General features: G+C 43.3%; 1 protein-coding gene across 1 annotated transcript in view; it reads right to left on the bottom strand.

The window, feature by feature from the left end:
* Positions 1-399: 399 nt before the first annotated feature.
* The window catches only part of CCDC25 (coiled-coil domain containing 25), a 46480-nt gene continuing 24388 nt past the window's right edge, over positions 400-22491 (bottom strand). Inside the window, exons 8-10 of the mRNA XM_075598718.1 lie at positions 17475-17677; positions 13187-13232; positions 400-1345 (exon numbers count right to left, since the gene is read on the bottom strand). Coding sequence (XP_075454833.1) covers positions 1316-1345; positions 13187-13232; positions 17475-17677 — 279 coding nt within the window. The 3' untranslated portion in view covers positions 400-1315. The remainder of the gene's footprint in view (positions 1346-13186; positions 13233-17474; positions 17678-22491) is intronic.

Genomic DNA, 22491 nt, shown 5'->3' with positions numbered 1-22491 from the left:
TATTTTTTATTAGAATCTGCACCTGGCTCCCTTGGCTGTGCGCTGCTGTTCTTGCACTTCTACATATAGATTATGAATCAAAAGGGCTGCAGTCTGATGCAGAACAGTCTTTATACGTCTAAGAAAAAGAACGTGCAGGGAATCTGTGTCAGGTACTTCACACCTGTCCAGTCTAATGCCACAACTGACACACTGATTGAGCCACCTGTGCTGAAGCAGGGATATCCTTAAAACCTGACCTGTTGGTGGCCCTTGAGGACTGACTGGATTTAGCCACCCCTGGTCTACTGCATAAAAAGAGATGTATGTACTGTACTGGGCGAGATGCATTGTTATTTACAGTGCAACTGCAGTTTGGTGCATGTTTGTTATGTTACAAATAAAAGATCACCTGATCCATTTGTTCCAGGAATCGAACATTTTATTTTGCAGTGTGCTCATTTTGAGCAGCCATTTGAAAAACAAAAACAAAACAAAACAAAAAAAAAAAGAATATTGTAATGAATAATGTGTTACAAATTCCGGGGATATATTATTGGGGAAACAAAAACCAAGTGTTCAGACATCAGCCAAACGTTTAAAAATATAGATTCGGATCTCTGGTATTCCGATAGTAGCTGCTGGACTGAGGGATAAATGTTTAAAACAACCATTCCAGCCACGAAGAGTGTAAAGAAAACATAGGAACAATACTGATTGGATCTGTGTACAAAAGTTGCATTATCTCCTCTTAAGTAGCACAGTTAAAACATGTTACAGGAGCGATGTGTTGGTTATTAAGCCAGAACCAGTTTTTCCTTCTTAAAATTGATGTGCTTTACCGATCCGAATCAGCACCTCGGAGCTGGATTGTTACACGTGTTCCTATATCGCTGGGGATTTGGATGAAACGATAGTTGCTCGAAGGCTGCCCGCACTTCAGAAAATTATCCTGTACTGTTTGGGGAATGCAGTCTTCCTTTTGTCATACTCGAGCAATTCCTGCTTTTCTAATTTTATCCGTCTACTCTGGGTATTTGGAATATCATTCCTACCCACGACATATGTATGGAAACATGAATCCCCCCAGAAGTGTCATAGCGATTCTTTTTGCACCCCCCCACCCCCCTCAAGTCTTACCAAGATCCTCCTAAGATATGTAGACATATTACCCCAATCCCAGCGAAATCCATGGATAAGTCAGACCGTAGCTTTTTGTGAGCGTTGGATAGACGTTTTACGCTGCTTGCTTATTGTACGGTTTGTTTTGGCCATTAATAAGCAAAATCCCCTAAAACAGTCCAGACCCGGGATAACAAGTCCTCCAAATGTGACGTTACATGAATTCATCGGACTCATTGCCATCCTGCAAAAAAATCAAGACAAAAAGGATTGAAAAGTGATCTGCGGGATCACACAATAAATATACTAGAGGCTGGGAAACTGAATTAGTAAAACAAAAGCATCTACCTTTCATGAATTCTATCTGCAATCACCGAAACAGCCAATGTTATTTACATAATTCTGCACTTAAGGCTATACACGCCTCTGTCCCTTCTTTCCATCTCAGCCCTAATTTCTCACTATACACCTGCTCGCCTCTTGTGTTCTACTCAAGGGTGTCTTCTCTCCACCCCTTTTCGTTTCTAAAGCCCTCTTCCACCTAAAACCTCGTACACACTGCCCTACAACCTCTGGAATGCCCTTCTCCTCAATATCCAACCAGCACCCTCTCTCTCCACCTTAAAACACATCACTTTAATGAAGCATTTGCATAGTTCCATTGGTTGATACTATAACTCATATCTCATATGCATTTACCATGACCCCTTGCAGACGCACTTACCACACACTAACCTACTGTCTCTAAGTTCTCCCTACTTACCACTTCGATTGTAAGCTCTTCAGGACAGGGACTCCTTCTCTTAATGGTACTTTTATGTCTGAAGTGCTGACTCCTATCATTTCACATGTATTACTGCAGTACAGCACTATGTACATGGATGGCACTACACAAATAAAAATATACTGTACAGTACAGTACATACATATACTGAATTCCTTTGCAAATGTCCCGGTTTAGCCAAATAGGTTGATGATGGCTACAGATCACATAAAAAAGCTTGTTAAAAAAAATTACCAGCACTATATGTTCCCTACACAAAATTGCAGGTTATATTTTTAGTACAGCCCCTTTCTCTAGATCCCATATAGCGTTCTAGATCCCATATAGCATACTCTATCTATATCCGATAAAGCGTTCCCTCACGTTCACTTGTCCTGGTCGAGCCTCTCCGAAATTTGGTAGCTTTACATAACAGAGGGTGCAACCTATGCCAGGTAATGAAAGCAATGCCATTCGGTTTTACACATGTATTGATTACAAATCAGTTAATGGTGACATTGTTTAATATAAACAATTACCAATTTGATGTGCCAAGTTTCACTCCATGTGGTACATATGTCGGGGTCATATCCCCGTATGATTAAAGATGAGCTCTCAAAGTGCTCGTCAACACAGATCAGGTGCACTTTCCTATTTTGGTGTTTCTTTCAAAATAAATTGCCAAGAAAATGCTGATTTTTCTGTATTGACTGCTCAAGCTGCAGGTGTACTTTAAATTCATTGTTTGTGGAGGTACCCGGGCGCTATCTCTGTATGGCTTATTTGATGTGCGGAGGTATTAAAAAAGTTGTGGTGTAATACTGCCTGTAAGTAGTTTTCAAGTGGTATCCTCTTGTGACTCGGAACCCCAGCAGGATCTATCCAGGACCCTTGTAGGCAGTGAATACAAAAAGGATGGGGGAGCACAATAGTTGGAAACAGGCAGTGTTGTAGAACTAGTAATCGCTTTTAAAATAAAGTAGTTATATCCTGAGTGAGTGTGGTAGCTCAGGTGTCTAATGTCTAATTTGAAGGATAGACACACATGGGTTCGTATGTATTGGTGAAAGGGTAGAATAAAAGTATATATAACTTACACGGCCTTGTGTAAGCCCAATCACATCAAGGTTTCTTTTGGAATCCCGTGTGCTTCTGGTGAGGCTTTTCTTCTTGCGGTGTGGGTTCTTCTTCTTGGAGTATAGGTTGCTTGCTTCGTTGGTTCAGTGTGCCGCTCCAGGAGGATTTCCTCTCGTATAAACAGAAAGGAGGATAGGGTTAACACATATACATATATACGTCAATGTGGGGGAGGGGATGGTGTGTTTATAGACCACCATAAAAATATATTATACTCTGGCACTCACACGGGCTGGTGTGAGTGTAGTCTTATCTTGGTATCTCACCCATAAGAAAACAAGATACCAAGATAAGAGTACACTCACACCAGCCCGTGTGAGTGCCAGAGTATAATATATTTTTATGGTGGTCTATAAACACACCATCCCCTCCCCCACATTGACGTATATATGTATATGTGTTAACCCTATCCTCCTTTCTGTTTATACGAGAGGAAATCCTCCTGGAGCGGCACTCTGAACCAACGAAGCAAGCAACCTATACTCCAAGAAGAAGAACCCACACCGCAAGAAGAAAAGCCTCACCAGAAGCACACGGGATTCCAAAAAGAAACCTTGATGTGACTGGGCTTACACAAGGCCGTGTAAGTTGTATTTACTTTTATTCTACCCTTTCACCAATACATACGAACCCATGTGTGTCTATCCTTCAAATTAGACATTAGACACCTGAGCTACCACACTCACTCAGGATATAACTACTTTATTTTAAAAGCGATTACTAGTTCTACAACACTGCCTGTTTCCAACTATTGTACTTTAAATTCAATTTGGTCTTTTCATGTGGATAAGCAGCGAGACACTTTTCTCGTTAGAAAAATATATTCTTAGATTTGCCTAAAGATGTATTTCATTTAAACCTTAAATTGTCGGAGCCGTTTGTCCAATAGGTTTACTGCTTGAGCGTTTATTTACTAAAACCAATTTGATTTCCTGTATTTCTGGCATGAGACGGAGCAGGGTCTCAAAAACTCGACCTGAAAGTATTCTTCTATTGTCCAAATGAAAAAGTGCTCATTTAGTTACAAATATGCAGTCGTTGCATTTGAAAGACTATGTATCTTATGATGGCGGCCACATGATGACTGGATACTTTGTAAGTTTTGTACATTCCTTACTTCCATATATGCATGAATTCAAACATCTAGGAGGGGGGCTTGCAAAAGCCATCTATACAAGGGGCGGCCAACTCCAGACCTCAAGGGCCACCAAAAGGTCAGGTTTTCAGGATATCCCTGCATGAACACAGGTGCCTCAGTCTTTGACTAATTGAGCCACCTGTGCTGAAGCACTGGAGTTGGCCACCCATGGTCTATACTGCGAGCAAAGGAGATAACACAGTGATCCATTGTTTTAGACCCAAGAAAAATAAAATTAGCTGCAAAATATTGCCAGAAAGTGCCTGTGGAAGGGGAATAATTGATCAGGAAAAGCTTGTATTAAGGCAGGGTGTGATTCATATCTAGCTTTGTTTTGGAGAACCCAATGTGATGACAACTACAGATAGAGACGATAGGGAAGTGATTTTCTTTCATTTCCCAATATTGTAATCAACGTATGTACTGTATGTATGTCTTTATTTATATAGCGCCATTAATGTACATAGCGAGAAATTAAGGCTGAGATGTAACGAGGGGCAGAAGAATGTAAAGCTTTAAAAGTGAGGAGAATTGAGTGCGAGATGCGGGGTGTTAGGAAGCCAGGAGAGTGATTTCAGGAGGGGAGATGCCGAGACAGATATAGGAAAGAGTAGAGTGATTCTGGCAGCAGCATTTAGGATAGATTGTAGGGGAAACAGGTGAGAGGCACGAAGGCCGGACAGCAGGAGGTTACAGTAATCGAGACGGGAGAGAATGAGGGCCTGTGTCAGAGTTTTAGTAGTTGAGCAACAGAGGAAAGGGTGTATTTTTGTAATACTGCGGAGGAAAAAGTGACAGGTTTTAGATACGTTTTGAATGTGAGAGAGAATGTGAGAGAGGAGTCGAGTGCGACCCCTAGGCAGCGTGCTTGGGCTACTGGGTGTATGGTAGGACTTCCAACAGTAATGTGGAAGGAGGCAGTGGGGCCAGGTTTGGGATGAAATATGAGGAGCTCAGTTTTTGACATGTTAAGTTTAAGTCGGCAAAGGGCCATTCAGGATGATATCATAGACATTCAGAAAGTTTGGTCTATACAGCAGGTGTAAGGTCAGGGGTTGAAAAGAAAAAGTGTGTGTCGACAGCATAGAGGTGATACTTTTACCCAAGAGATGTGATTAGGTCACCTAGAGTGTGTGTACAGAGAAAAGAAGAGAGGTCCCAGGACAGAGCCCTGGGGTACCCCGACAGAGAGATCAATAGAGGAGGAGGTTTTACAGAAGAGACACTGAAAGTATGGTGGGAGAGGTAAGAGGAGATCCAGGATAGAGCTTTGTTACGAATACCAAGCGTATGGAGAATGTGAAGGAGAAGAGGGTGGTCCACAGTATCAAAATGCTGCAGAGAGGCCGAGTAATATGAGCAGAGTGTAATGACCTCTGTTTTTGGCAGCATGGAGGTCATTAGTTATTTTTGTGAGGGCTGTTTCAGTGGAGTGAGCGGTACAGAAGCCAGATTGTAGAGGGTCTAGGAGAGAATAGGGGTTGAGAAAATGGAGCAAACGAGAGAATACAAGACGTTAAAGAAGTTTAGAGGCAAAAGGCAGGAGGGAGACAGGCCGATAGTTAGAAAGACAGGTAGGGTCAAGCATGCTTTTATTTAGTAATGGTATGACTGTTGCATGTTTGAAGGAGGAGGGAAAGGTACCAGAGTAGAGGGAGAAGTTAAAAATGTGTGAGAGCATAAGGGTTATAGTAGGAGCAAGAGATTTTAGGAGATGGTAGGGAATGGGGTCAAGAGGGCAAGTGGTAGAGGGAGAAGAGGAGATCAGCAGTGACACATCCTCCTCTGTGACAGCTGAAAAAGAGTAAAGGAGGACAGGAGGAGAGTTAGGAAGAGGTGTAGGGTGGGAGGAGGAAACAGAGGGGATGTTCTGACGTATGGATTCCACCTTTACCTTGAAATAGTCAGCAAAGTCCTGAAGTGAGATGGAGGAGGAAAAAGAGGCAGCTGAGGGTGGTCTTAGTAGAGAGTCAAAGACAGAGAAGAGTCGGCGTGGGTTAGACTTGTGTGTGCTGATTAGTAAAGAAAAGTAGGATTAGTCAGCCTGAGAGAGGGCCGAGTTGAAACAGGACAGCATAAATTTGTAGTGAAGGCAGTCTGCGAGAGTGTGAGATTTCCTCCAGAGGCGTTCAGAGGAACGAGTGCAGGAACGCAGCATACGCATGTGCGAATTTAGCCAGGGTCTGGGGTTAGAAGGGCGAGAACGGCAGAGAGAAAGCAGGGCATGTAGATCAAGAGGAGGATAGGGCAAAGTCGTAGTTCCTGACCAGGTTGACAGGGTTTGGAACAGAGCTGAGAGATGAGAGGGAGGAGCGTAAAGTGGAATCAAAAGCTGGTAGGTAAATAGAGCGCAGGTCTCTGCAGAAACGAGGGGTAGATGGAGGTGGAGAAGGGGAGAAGTGAGAGAGAGAAAATGAGATGAGGTGACGGTCAGAGAGGGAGGAATGGGAGAAATGGAGAAATCAGAGAGCGAAAAGTTTTTAGTGACAACCAGGTTTAGGTAGTGGCCATCCTTGTGAGTGTTGACTGTAGTCCACTGTTGAAGGCCAAAATAAGAGAATAGAGAGGGAAAGCGGGAGGCCCAAGGGAGCTATGGCAGTTGCTGTCCCCAAGGAGAAGAACAAGAGAGTGAGGAGAGAAAGAAAGTGAGCCACGATTCAAAGTGAGAGAGAAAGACAGAAGGGGGATGAGTAGAGGTAGGTGGGCGATAGATGGCACGCCACTTTTTTCCCTCAAAAGGAGGGAAAAGCAAGAGAGGGAGGAATAGGAAGGATATGGTAACGGCAGAGAGAGGAGAGCCGGAGCCCCACGCCTCCACCCCTGCCATCAGGGCGCAGAGTGTGGGAGAAAGAAATGCCACCATAGGAGGGACAGCTTCCAGAGCAGAGTCAGACTGAGTGAGCCAGGTCTCAGTTATAGCAAATAGGTGCCGAGAGTGAGAGAGAGAGAGGTCATGCACAGAGAGGAACTTGTTAAAAAGTGAGCGAGCATTCCAAAGGCCAAAGGAGAAAGGGAGAGAGAAGGGAGGGTGAGAAGGGATTGGTATGAGGTTAGAGGGGTTGACACCAGAGGGAGTGGAAATTGCATGTGGGAGGCGGGGACGAGAGCATGAAGAAATTAGACAGGGACCAGGAGTGGGAGAGATATCCCCAGAAGCAAGGAGGAGAAGCATGGAAAGAAAGAGAAGGTGTGAGGGGGATTTGTAGGGGTGTGTTTTGGGTCAGGGGGTATAGTTGTGTAGTGACAGAGGGCGCAGGTGATTTCTAACACAGCTAATAACTACTGCCCCTTCATTCTGTTTTTTTCACATTCTGTATTGAATCTGTAAATTTTGCGAAAAATAAATAAATAGAATAAATAAAATAAAGAGGATACATGCCCGTGGTCTTTACCTTGCGTGGTTTCTTACCAACCAATTACTGATCCTACGACACTTTCCAACGGCGGTTTGTTTTAATTAGGAATCTCAATGCTACACACAGGACTGAAAACCATTTGTTTAAAAAGTGTTAAGAATAATTTGTATGCGACCTTCAAGAAAAAGGAAGGAGCTGTTATGGCTTCTACCACGAAAAGGATAGGAGATCGCTTATATCCTGCATGTGGTCCTGAGCAAATCAGATCATCTCCCCGGGCTTCATTTTACACGTTTACCCTATAATCTCTTACAGTTACACAACTCGTACTGTCTCCAGAACCGCAGCTGAGAAAGCGGAGGCCGTGATTACAGCGACAGCGCTAACAAAATGCAGGACTGCTGTAGCCCGAGCGATCGATGCAGAGCGACCGCGCGGCAGATTTTTTTAAAGACAAATTACTTTGTCTTTTCGTGCGGCGGCCGCGTCTCGTGAGCGTTTCAGCCAATGAGGGAGAACAAGCCTGGTGACGCGTCCGCCACTCCTCCCCAGTCGCTGGAAGCTCAGTAAACCCATCGCTGAGGCGACCGGCGGGCGCGACTAATATAATCTAGGCCTTAGAGCCGCGGCTCCGGTGACATCGATGAGGGGACGGGGACAGGGGGGGCCACGCGGGAGTCAATGCTTTCCGGATCGGAACCCCCACTGCGATAATCTTCTGGCACCAGGATGGTCGAGCAGCTTGCCTCAGTGCTGGAAACAATAAGCTACATCTGTACCGGTATGTCACGCACTGTATAACTACATCCGTACCAGTATGTCACGCACTGTATAGCTACATCTGTACCGGTATGTCACGCACTGTATAACTACATCTGTACCAGTATGTCACGCACTGTATAACTACATCTGTACCGGTATGTCACGCACTGTATAACTACATCTGTACCGGTATGTCACGCACTGTATAACTACATCTGTACCGGTATGTCACGCACTGTATAACTACATCTGTACCGGTATGTCACGCACTGTATAACTACATCCGTACCGGTATGTCACGCACTGTATAACTACATCCGTACCGGTATGTCACGCACTGTACAACTACATCTGTACCGGTATGTCACGCACTGTATAACTACATCTGTACCGGTATGTCACGCACTGTATAACTACATCTGTACCGGTATGTCACGCACTGTATAACTACATCTGTACTGGTATGTCACGCACTGTACAACTACATCTGTACCGGTATGTCATGTACTGTATAACTACATCCGTACCGGTATGTCACGCACTGTATAACTACATCTGTACCGGTATGTCACGCACTGTATAACTACATCTGTACCGGTATGTCATGTACTGTATAACTACATCTGTAGCGGTATGTCACGCACTGTATAACTACATCTGTAGCGGTATGTCACGCACTGTATAACTACATCTGTACCGGTATGTCACGCACTGTATAACTACATCTGTACCGGTATGTCACGCACTGTATAACTACATCCGTACCGGTATGTCACGCACTGTATAACTACATCTGTACCGTTATGTCACGCACTGTATAACTACATCTGTACCGGTATGTCACGCACTGTATAACTACATCTGTACCGGTATGTCACGCACTGTATAACTACATCCGTACCGGTATGTCACGCACTGTATAACTACATCCGTACCGGTATGTCACGCACTGTATAACTACATCTGTACCGGTATGTCACGCACTGTATAACTACAATAGTAGCACCACATAACAAAATGACAATATGGCGCTCACATCGTATAAAGAATGTTTGTATTTGTTGTATTTGTTAGTTATCCTACAGCAGGGGTGCGCAAAGTTTTTGGTGTGCGCCCCCCTGCCTGGGAGCCCCAGCGTTCGCGCTCCCCCTCACTTAGAACCCAGCGTCAAATTCCGTCGAGGGTCATGTGACATCACATGACCCCGCAGCGTCATTTGACGTGCGTTGTCATGGCGACGTGACACGTCACATAATCTCGCGGCACCGCCGAAGACCCGGCTGTAAGGGACGTTACAGAGGCCTCACGCCTCCCCCGGCATTTAATTTAAATGCCTTGGGAAAGGGCGCAGGGCCTCTGTAATTGCCGTGCCCCCCCAAGCAAATCTTGCACCCCCCACCGTTTGCACACCGTTGTCCTACAGTATGCCCAAAAACATTACAGGCCTCACTGTAAATTTAAGCTGAGAAAACTGAATGTATATAGTGTGATTTATAAACAATGCTTCCCTACCCCATTTGTAAGTAACATGGGGAAAATATATCTTTCTAGTAAATAAAGGTTTGTGTTCCTATTTACGGTCTGTATGGAGCAGGCCGCACTATAACCCATAATTGGATAAATATACAATTTCCTCTTCGCTCCAATCTGAAGAAAACAATAACGTGAATAGTAAAATACTGCCTTAAAGTTTGGGGCAGGGATGGCCAACTCCAATCCCCAAAGGCCACCAACAGGTCACGTGTTCAGGAAATCCCTGCTTCAACTCCAAACACTACATAGCTGGGGGGTGGGGGGGTAATTAAGAATGGAACAAATCCAGTTCTTTATAGGAAGACCCCCAGAGCCGTTTGCAACAAAACCAAAATCAGATAAGCAATACTGGAGGGGGTGCCGGTATGTTTTTTAACAGAATGCAGCTGTTTCGGAGCCTGTAGCGAGAGCTCAGTGTGTCCGAGGACTGATTTTATTAATGCATTACAGGATATTTTAGTAGGGATAGCGAGAGACCGCAAAACTTATAGGATGGTCCTACAGTACCCAGATTTAAAAAAAGGGACTAAAACACTGTTAAAAACTAGAACTCTGCTTCAAGCAAAAGCAACATCCCTAGGAAAACCTCAAGAACGGGTGTTTTATTGTAATTGTTCCAGCAATAGCATCGAAACTAGGGATGTGCGAACAGTTCACAGGAGTGAGAGAGTGCCCACTGACTTCTATACCTCCCCAAACCGTCCTCTATAGCGAGGATGCTCAACTCCAGTCCTCAAGACCCCCAACAAATCAGGTTTTCAGGATATCCCAGCATCAGCACAGGTAGCTCAGTCAGTGCTTCAGCACAGGTGGCTCAATCAGTCCCTGCTTCAGCCCAGGTGGCTCAATCAGAGGCTCAGTTTTCCACTGAGCCTCTGATTGAGCCACCTGTGCTGAAGCTGGGATATACCGAAAACCTTACCTGTTGGGGGGGGGGGGGGGGGTCTTGAGGACAGGAGTTGAGAACCCCTGTTCATACAACACGTGGAGATAACCGTTGACAAAACGAGATACCTGGCAAATATGCGAATAGAAATCATTTGCATATTCAAATGAGCCCATTTCCCAGGCACCTCAGGCGTGTTGTATAACAGACCACTTGTGAGGGTATATACAGGTCAACGGGTCCTTCTCCAACATCGATATTAGGAACATGTGATTTCTGAGCGTCTTTTAGCCTGTTAAAGTTCAATGATACGTTTCGGAAAGAATCTAATTTTCGACAAATAAATGTTGAAAAACTATCATGTTTTTGTGTCATTTGTTTGATCAGGTTATCTTTATCGATTATTAGGGCTTAGATCAAGATCTAATAACATTTTAGATTTGAAATACTGTATGTGAAAACCCTAAAAGGTTCACAATCTTTTTATCGTCACTGTATACCCCATGGGCTTAAACAGAAAGAGGAAGGCGAGGGGCAGAGCCAAGTAAATGGGCTTACACCGGGTGTATAATTATACATGTATGTATAATTACAGACATGTACACAATTTAATATGTTGTATATGTAATACCTGTCCTACAGTATGGTTTGTATGGGGGTTTTGGTGGAATATCTAGCGCGCGTGCGTATATATATATATATATATAATATATATATATATATTTTTTTTTTTTAAATAAAATATTTTCCAACATCCTTTTGTGACTATATTGTATACATATTTTGCTATTTTAAGAAAAATTCTGTTTCAATCACACTTATATCAATATGCTATCACGCTATTGTGTGAAGTAGTACTTTTGCTGCTTATTTTCAACTGCTGTAAATCACACAAGAACAAATCTCTATGTTGGATGCTACTGTATACTACAGCTTGCGCAGTCAGGGTGCTCTGCAAATTGCATTCCCTCGGACACGGAATAGATTTACAGTCACACATACTGTAGGCAGATTGACGTTTATCTTCATAAAAGAACCCCACAGTTTCACAATCTGACCTGACATTAGGTTTACTAGCTATGCACATCTTAAACCCAGACTGTGTAATCAGACAGGCATAAGCTTATAGGGGTCCATGTTAGAATAGATGAGAAGTAAAAAGTGACACACTGTGCTCATTTGCATGTCATTACCCAGAATCCCTTGCTACGCGATAATGGGAAAAGACAGGGTTGCAGACCTGAATGAGACATGCAAATGCACCACAAGTGGTATTTATATTTACAATCCGACATGAAAGCCGAGTTCATCATAATTTGGTCTTGGTATTTTTCAGCTTGTCCGTGCTCTACTGCATGCAGAGAAGCAGATTGGTTGCCATGTTGGTGACACTGAAGTCTGGAAGATCAGTGTTAGGAAGCTCCTGTACAACAGGTTAATTGGGCCTTAATAAAGCTGTATTTGAGTCATTAATAATACAGCAGTGCTTGCCAAGAACTACCATGGACTTGCGAAACATATTTATACTGCAAGAGTTTACACCTCGATATAATTTCTACATACTAGGAGCAGCGCACAACTCTCCCAATATAGTATTTGGAATTATATTGAGCATATAAAAGGGGTAAGTATCACATGCACAAAAAAAAAGTAGGTAATATCAAGTATATTGTATAAAAACCATGAAGACAGCCTCTCCAGGAACGAACCAGCTCTCACACTTCGGCGCCCAGTCAAACACAGTGGCAATCCATGAGGATTAGATTCACGGTCCCAGAATCAGTGCAGGATGCACGGTCTGTTGTCTGGTGATGTACGACCACAGTCTAGCGACCGGTGGAAGATGCCGTGAACACCCTGATGAAGTAGCGGCCAGCTACAAAACGTGTCGGATATACTTTGAGTTACATTGTGACATCCCCCATACCTGAAGTGCTTTTGTCCTGAATGGAAAGGACTGGCATTTGGCCGTATACAGGACCCTTTCTGGACTTTCCTCCGGCATAATTCACAATACGTCAGCAGCAGGCACCCTACAGCAGGTTAGAGGGAGCGTGACCGGCGTTCTCTTCCGATCATGAGACTGTGGACGTGCATCACAATACAACACATCGGGAGTCCTGCACTGATCCTGTGACTGTAGAGCTAATCACACCGCTTGCCACTCTTTGACCATGGATTTGTGTACCTTCTACTGAACTACTCACTTTAGGTGCTGTCTGCACCATTTATTAATATCATTTCACTGAGTTTTATTTAATCACTGGAGTTCATACACTGTCACTTTTAGAAGTGTTTCCAATATATATTTGGCGCGCAACACTTTTTCTACTATACATAGGAGCACCCTGACCATACACATTATGAATGTTAGATGCTACAGTATGTGCCTTAATGATCTTCATATTAAGGGTAAGATAATAAACAATAATTTAAGTGCTGCTGACCTGAACCAAAAAGGTGTAATCCAGATTTAGACATATTTTATTTTTATTTTTAAATGAAAGTACCTGATTTGTAGACATATTCTCGGATTTCATTAATGAAGTGTAGTTTCTGGAAAGAAGGATACACATTATGAGTAAATGTAGAACATAAAGGAAAACGGGACAGTGAAACAGGTTGCAAAACTATAGAAACATTTATTTCATCATTCAAGGCTGCAGCGCTGATGCTTCCATAAATCTTTAAGTAACCAGCGGGAGAACCTCATTCTCTCTATGCTGGATATATTTGTATTTGCAGGATCAGTGGGAAAAGCCTATACCATCTGGCACATTTCTAAAACAAATATCCGTTCCGTAATAATATACTTAAAACTTGATAAGAAAAAATATTGGTCAGTATATTCATCTTAATTACCAGTCAATATATTATACTAACTACATGCCGTATTTGCCAGATTATAGGGTGACCCTGAATATAAGGCGCCCCCCCCCCCCCCGCCCGATGATTCCAGTCTCTGCGAATGGTAAAAAAAAATAGGTCATATGCCGGCTGCTGTGTTGCTGCCTTACACGGGATTGAAAGGAACTTCAATCCTGTGTAACAGAGTAGCTATCTGTGCATATGTGTGCGCTCGCGCATGCGGCTGCTTTGTTAATAGTTTACATGGAACTGAAAGGAACACTCTCTTATGCGCTCCTTCAATCCTGTGCAAGCTATTAACAACATCTGTCTGTGCATGCGCTCCTTCAATCCCATGCAAACTATTAACACAACACCTGTCTGCGCATGCGCTCCTTCAATCCCGTGCAAACTATTAACACAACACCTGTCTGCACATGCGCTCCTTCAATCCCGTGCAAACTATTAACACAACACCTGTCTGCACATGCGCTCCTTCAATCCCGTGCAAACTATTAACACAAGACCCGTCTGCGCATGCGCTCCTTCAATCCCATGCAAACTATTAACACAACACCCGTCTGTGCATGCGCTCCTACAATCTCATGCAAACTATTAACACAACACCCGTCTGCACATGCGCTCCTTCAACCCCGTACAAACTATTAACAACACCACAGCTTGTCAGGAAGCCTCAATACACATGTATGCAGATGACACAATCCTATATGCACACAGCCATAGCCTCTCTGACCTTCAACACATACTTCAGTCTGACTTTTTCAGACTCGAAAACTGGATTTCCCAAAACAAACTGTTTTTAAACACTGACAAGACTGTAACAATGGTATTTGGGACCAAGACTACATTTTTAAAGCTTCCAGCGACTGAGCTCCACATTAGAACCAACACTAACACCACCCTAACTCCTGTTACTAGTTTTAAATACCTGGGCATATGGCTTGACTCCCACTTAACATTCGGGATGCACATTGATACCCTGACAACCAAGACCTATGCCAAACTTGGGGTACTTTACAGGAACAAATCCTCCCCAAGTCTCCTGGTCAGAAAACGTATCGCACAGCAGATGCTAATGCCAATTATTGACTATGGAGACATAGTATATGGCTCGGCAACTCAATCCCACCGTAGCAAACTTGACACCCTCTACAATTCAATTTGTCGTTTTGTTCTCCAATGCAACTATAACACACATTACTGCGAAATGCTCAAAGAACTAGATTGGTCATCACTCGAGTCTAGGCGCAAAGTTCACCTTTCCTGTCTCACCCTCAAATACTTTCTGGGCAAGCTTCCCACCTATCTGAACAAGCTCCTCACCCCTACCACATGCAGCACTTATCATCTGAGATCTGACTCCAAAAGACTGTTCATGGTCCCAAGGCTCAACAAAGTATCCGGCCGCTCCTCCTTCACTTACCATGCACCCCAAAACTGGAACAACCTACCGGAGACTCTCACATCCACCACCAGTTTAAGTTCTTTCAAAACTAAGGCTCTCACATTTTAATCTGGTCTGTAACTGTTACATACGCCTATAATATACATCTTCTGTAACTGTGCATGCAATGTATTGTATATAATGTATACCCTGTTTATGCAACTGTAACCATGTATTATTTGTCATATTAACTATGCCCAGGACATACTTGAAAACGAGAGGTAACTCTCAATGTATTACTTCCTGGTAAAACATTTTTATAAATAAATAAAAAAAATAAAATAAATTAACACAACACCCATCTGTGCATGCGCGGGCACTCCTTTCGGTCATGTGTAGGCTATTAATACAGCAGCCGCCTGCGCGAGCGCATGCAGATGCGCAGACTGTCGCTATTAACACACTAATTACATAAATAGTCACTGCAATTAACACAGAAGTGCTCGCGCATGCGCAGACGGCTACTGTGTAGCTGCCTTACACAGGAGCAGCAAAATGTGCGGCGCCCGATGAGGCAAAGGCCTTTTCAATGGAACTTTATTGAAAAAAAAAACCTTGCCTTATAAAATCCGGCAAAACCGGTAATATGTATTATATGTAACATTGTTTATAATATATACTTATCACCGTCAAATAAACAATTAGCACTACAAAATACACTAGTAAAAAAAAGAAACTAATACAAAGTATTACACCTGAATGAACTGAACTGTATTGCCACCGAGTTATAAAGATGCTCTACTGACTACAGCATAAAATACAGCTCCCTCAGTCGGTCAGGTAGTGGGTACCATCGAGTCAACTGGCAACGTCGAGACATGTATTTTCCAATTCTTGGTTATTTACAGTAGCCAGACTTGGGGTCCTTGGTGCCGCTGACACACACGGTCCATGGTACCGAAGGATCAACGCTGGGGGGTGGTCACATTCATGGACCCCCCCTGCAGCAGCAGTGTCCCTGGGGTCGTAAGCTTTTGCTTGTTTGTCCGCAACCCTGGGACAGCTAGTTTTGCTATATCTGTACAAATGTACTTCGATGTAATAGAGCAGGAGTGGCCAACTTCAGCCCTCAAGGGCCACCAACAGGTCAGGTTTGGAGGACATCCCTGCTTCAGCACAGGTGGCTCAGTCAAAGACTGAGCCACCTGTGCTGAAGCTGGGACCGATTGAGCCACCTGTACTAGATAACATACAAGATCAACAAAAGGCAAGTAGTAGAGGTGGAAACGACGTGCCCGGGAAGCTTACTATCTAAGCAGCGTAGCGGGAGATGAACAAATGCAGCCTAGGCAAGTACTGTATAAGTTGGCAAATGGCTTTGTAGACCAGGTTTCAACATGTGCACAAACCATTCCCAGCACATGGACACACACCAACGTATTAAGACTTCCATAGAATCACAGCTCTTTCCAGGAATTTAGATGGCAACAGGCAGATATTTTCTTAGTATCTTTGGGAAGCGTCTCCAAATGATTTAAAATCTCTCTATCCGACACGTAATAGGACATCTTATTGCTGTTGCTTCTAATAAGGAAATCAATGTCTTTACAATGTGATTGATGGCTAAATCATTTGTATATTTAATATTGTTTTTATTCTGTGTATTTTATCACTTGATTTGCTACAACAGAAAGAAAACGGCTTAAGACCTAGCAAAGCCCAACAGGGGTATGTATCAATGGGGAAAGTTGGAAGTGCGGCGCAACTGCGCATGTCTGAAAGAAGCTCCCGGATATTCGGTTCCAAAAAAACTTTATTGACACACACCAGGGCTACACCAGCATCTCCCCCTCAACGCGTTTCACCCTTACGCAGAGGGCTGCGTAAGGGTGAAACGCGTTGAGGGGGAGATGCTGGTGTAGCCCTGGTGTGTGTCAATAAAGTTTTTTTGGAACCGAATATCCGGGAGCTTCTTTCAGACATGCGCAGTTGCGCCGCACTTCCAACTTTCCCCTGACTTGCATCTCGGCGGCGGCACGCAGGAGGAGACAAGGAGAGCGGTCCCACAACCGGAGGAGCAGGTGAGGTTACCCCTTCCCCCTGCACCGGTGGAATCAGCGACCTAAGTCAGCTCCCTTATGCCCACTCCAGTGTCTGACACTCTCAAACCTGCCTCACACAGAAGCGCTCGACAGACCTTCACTGTATGTATCAATGGACCTTTTTGGTGATTAAAATGACATTTTTAATACACTCAGAGTCAAAGCAGGTTTTCTTTCACCTGCTTTAGTAATAAAGTTCGGGAGGTCTTAATGTATAAGATATAGTGCGATGCATCAAATTCCACACATGGGACTATCATTTCTCCATTTAAAAATGTAAACGCGTACTTAGCGCCACAAACTCCATCCGCGCTAAATGCAGACCGCTCGTTTAACACGTTTCTGACATGTGATGCGTGTGCAAGTAAAACAAGATGTCTAGGTCTGCTTTGCATCCGGACGCACGACTCCTGGCAGATCTAGAAACCTGCGCTACCAACTCACCGGAGATCGTCCGTCTCTCTCTTCTTCTTCATGTCCTCCTTCTCCTTCTTCTTCACCTCCTGTATCTGGGCCTTCTTCTCGTTCCTTTCCTCGCGGTCTCGCGACTCCCTCTCGGCGGCCAGGTCCGGGAAACGTTCATCTTTCGTCTTCTCCAAGCGGTTCAAGATCTCGTTCAGCTTCTTCTCCACCAGCACACTTTTTACCTAGGGGGGGACAAGGATGGACTTAGAATGCAATGAGATACCATTGGCCAGAACATCCTGCAGACTGGGATATGAACTGTATCCACATACAATTCCACCTGCTCGGTATAAGGCGTCGGGTAAAGCAACGTTAACACAGCATTAATGGGCACGGAGCAGAATTGAGGTCATGGCATTGATAATTGTGTGTTACCCAACTACACAACATATTAAATAGGGGCATACGGGTCTTTTTAACCTAGCAAACAAAAAGGAATGTTTCTGTTAAAGCATTTTGGGCATACACCTCTAATGGAATAAACTTTATTATGGCCAAGATATAAGGAGATGAATAAACAAACAAATGAGGAGGTAGGTACGAAGAATGTTTCCATAGCCATTAATATAGCGCCATCCATCTGCATAGCGCTGTACAGGAGTAATAAACGTGACATAGTAATAAGAGACATAATGGGAATAAGCGCTTCAGACCTCAGAAGTAAATATTAGGAGGAGTCCCTGCCCCGGAAGAGCTTACACTCTAAAATCAAGCGGAAAAATTTGTGAATAAATAAATTAAGCTTAACATACATTTTTCTGAGCTGGGACAGAGGAGGACATTTCTGGCGTTAATACAATATGTGGGTATATGAAAACTATACAGAGGAAGCATCTGAAAATATTTAACTAAAAAAAAAACAAGACCAGGGCTTTCCCATTGCTGAGAAAGTGCAACATTGAAGTATTATTTTACATTGTAATGTGACCGGTACAAAATACCAACCACACAACCTACTTCTGTTACATGAATCTTTATTGGGTTTACAGGGTCAGTTGTGTGGCCCTTGTGCTCCCTCTCCTGGCCATTTTATGGTATTTTCATACTAAAATCATATTACCAGGCACAGCAAACCTTAGACAAAAACACAAAAGACACAGCGCACAACGCTCATAGTGCATTAAAGATATATTAAAACAACAAATTAATAGGGTAATTATTGTGCGTACATCAATAAAAAATCAATTAGACATTTATGGGATATGTTACCCATCCACCAGCAATGCGACCCGGATCAGATGTCTTCAGCAGAGATCTTGCATCACACTGTGGACCGGATCAGCAGTCATCCACTGTTACTGGAGTTGGTGAGAAAATCCCAGATATAGAATGGGTAGATAAGGAGTCCTTTAAATGTCCCCGGTGAAGGTGAACAGTGTCTAGCCACAAGTGGCTCACTGGGGAACGGCCGTGTCCCGCGGTCCTCGCGACGGCTGGTCTCTCTCCTTCTCCCCACCGCACCGGCACTTCCGGGTGATGACGTCACTCCAACTCGCGTCGCGTCACGTCAAGATTCTCCTCCGGTGGCCGGATCAATATATGTGGGGGCAGAGAGTCCAATAGTACACAATCCTACGCGTTTCGAAACCGTAAAGGTTTCTTCATCAGGGAATAAAGAATGGCATGCTAACTGACATTGAAATACCCTGCGCTAGCAGCCCATTGGTCCGTCACACGGACGTCTTATCCAATGGGATAGCGACAAAGGGGGGAGCGAATCCTTACAGAAAAAAACTATCAACAACAACTTTATTTATAAACAACATGTATTAATGTAAAAAACGATTCTAAAATAAAAGAAAAAAGTATTAATGCATCATAATATCAATTCAATCTATAAACATATAATATAATATACACTAGCAATCTAAAACTGATGGAATTGGAACATCTATTTTGCAGTATACTTTTTGACTAATAAGAAACTTTTAAAGGAGAAGCATGAACTATAGTAAAAAAGTTAAAATTGAACCATGGCAAGAATGAATGGTAAAAGTAAACCTACATACATCCCAAAATGTTAAAATTATTAAAATTAATTTCCTATATCCAAAATATATATATAAAAAGATTATCAGTATTCATCCTATATACTTTTACAACATTAAAAAACCTTAAAAAACTAATCTTAAAAAAATTTTCTCTAAAAAAGATCAAAGGAAGGAATTACAATAATAGACCAATTTATATGATGTACTTAATACAGGGACCAGATATCAATATCCTCATTTAGACCCCCTGGATGTAGTGTGTTCAATTTATGTATCCAGAAGGTTTCTTGTTTTTTTTGTTTTAAGGTTTTTTAATGTTGTAAAAGTATATAGGATGAATACTGATAATCTTTTTATATATATATTTTGGATATAGGAAATTAATTTTAATAATTTTAACATTTTGGGATGTATGTAGGTTTACTTTTACCATTCATTCTTGCCATGGTTCAATTTTAACTTTTTTACTATAGTTCATGCTTCTCCTTTAAAAGTTTCTTATTAGTCAAAAAGTATACTGCAAAATAGATGTTCCAATTCCATCAGTTTTAGATTGCTAGTGTATATTATATTATATGTTTATAGATTGAATTGATATTATGATGCATTAATACTTTTTTCTTTTATTTTAGAATCGTTTTTTACATTAATACATGTTGTTTATAAATAAAGTTGTTGTTGATAGTTTTTTTCTGTAAGGATTCACTCCCCCCTTTGTCGCTATCCCATTGGATAAGACGTCCGTGTGACGGACCAATGGGCTGCTAGCGCAGGGTATTTCAATGTCAGTTAGCATGCCATTCTTTATTCCCTGATGAAGAAACCTTTACGGTTTCGAAACGCGTAGGATTGTGTACTATTGGACTCTCTGCCCCCACATATATTGATCCGGCCACCGGAGGAGAATCTTGACGTGACGCGACGCGAGTTGGAGTGACGTCATCACCCGGAAGTGCCGGTGCGGTGGGGAGAAGGAGAGAGACCAGCCGTCGCGAGGACCGCGGGACACGGCCGTTCCCCAGTGAGCCACTTGTGGCTAGACACTGTTCACCTTCACCGGGGACATTTAAAGGACTCCTTATCTACCCATTCTATATCTGGGATTTTCTCACCAACTCCAGTAACAGTGGATGACTGCTGATCCGGTCCACAGTGTGATGCAAGATCTCTGCTGAAGACATCTGATCCGGGTCGCATTGCTGGTGGATGGGTAACATATCCCATAAATGTCTAATTGATTTTTTATTGATGTACGCACAATAATTACCCTATTAATTTGTTGTTTTAATATATCTTTAATGCACTATGAGCGTTGTGCGCTGTGTCTTTTGTGTTTTTGTCTAACGTTCTAGGGGGTGCCCTGAGCCATCCCCGGTATCACAGCTGCAGACGCTCCAATCTGAATATTAGGTCACGTAATATACCTCTAATATCACTGTATTATCACTTCACGTGTGTGGTATTGTTTAATAGTTGCGCACTCTCTGTTCACTTTTGTCACAGCAAACCTTACCTGCCTGCACCGCTACACGGCGGAAGGCTATTTATCCACCGTAGGGGCCAGTGCAGGAAAAAGTGCGGCGGCTGCTGCAGGAAAGAGCGCGGCGGCAGCTGCTGCAGGAAAGAGCGCGGCGGCTGCAGGAAGCAGCACCCTATAATGCCTTGCACAGTGCTTGGAGTAGCAAGGAAGTCTTGCAGCAGGAGCTGCGTGTTTCAGCTCCACAGAACAGTAAAATAACACCTGCAATGTTAAGTCTTCATCAAACTTCATCGTACCTCAAATCTCTTATTAGCAGCACCCCCCAGCACTCCCTGTGTGTGCAGGGTGGAGGCATCGTATTGCTGTACTACTTCACCAGGGGCGGCCAACTCCACCAGCTTCAGGTTTTGTGGCCTTTCAAGTCTCCTCTACAGAACGTATGAAATTTGGGAGGTCTGGACAGCCCCACTACAGGGGTGGCTGACTCCAGTCCTCAAGAGCTACCAACAGGTCAGGTTTTCAGGATACCCCCACTTCAGCACAGGTGGCTCAATCAGTGGCTCAGTCTTAAACTGCACATATGCTAAAGCAAGGATAACCTGAAAACCTGACCTGTTGGTAGCTCTTGAGGACTGGAGTCAGCCACCCCTGTAGTAGGGCTGTCCAGACCTCCCAAATTTCACACGTTCTGTAGAGGAGACTTGAAAGGCCACAAAACCTGATCAACAAATCACTTCTGAAAAAGTCTCCTTGTTCATCAGGAAGGCAACGCCATCTCTGCTTCAGCAGCAGCGGAAATGTATGTGCAGCTTTCCTCATTACTCCTAGCAAACATTGTGTTGTACGCTGCTTTATCCTTAAAAAGAGGCAGGCCCTCTCAGGATCACAGTGTCCCGATGGCAGGCACATGTTCCAGGGGTTCAGAACATCTGGGTGACTGAAGCCTTTATTACCAAATTCCGACACAAAAATAATATCTTAAAATACGTTTTAAAGGTAGTTCGTAAACAGGCTTACAGCCCTCTTCCCCTCACTTACTTTATTGGCCTTCTAACAAGGGCAGTAAACACTCGATTAACAAACGCTCTCCCACTCAGAGGCCTCGAAGGATGGAAACGTGCAATGAATTCCCAAAGAAACAAAAGCAGGCAAATATTTGCTAGTTGCACAGGTACATTTGTCTAAAGAAGTCAGTTCAATTGGTACAGTATACTCTTTACAAAGGTTGTTTTCTGGCCGGCCGCGTGGGATTACACATTTAAAACCCGTCATGCCAAGTGAACCGAACATGTCCCTGTAATAAATATATGTACATTTATATATACACACACATACATACAGAAAGGAGTCCCACTCGCACAGACTGTCCAAACAGAGGGATTTAAAAGTAAATTCAAACAAACATCCACTTTCTTGCTGCTGATGCTGCAGAGGGTGTTCCATTCGCCCTCTATATGATCAATGAAGATCTTCAACAAAATGAAAGACGAGAGAGGCACAGCGCACCGAAGGGAATTGATAAACA

The sequence above is a fragment of the Ascaphus truei genome, chromosome 4 (assembly GCF_040206685.1).
Source record: "Ascaphus truei isolate aAscTru1 chromosome 4, aAscTru1.hap1, whole genome shotgun sequence".
Lineage (NCBI taxonomy): Eukaryota > Metazoa > Chordata > Amphibia > Anura > Ascaphidae > Ascaphus > Ascaphus truei.
This window is presented reverse-complemented; position numbering and strand designations above follow the sequence as displayed.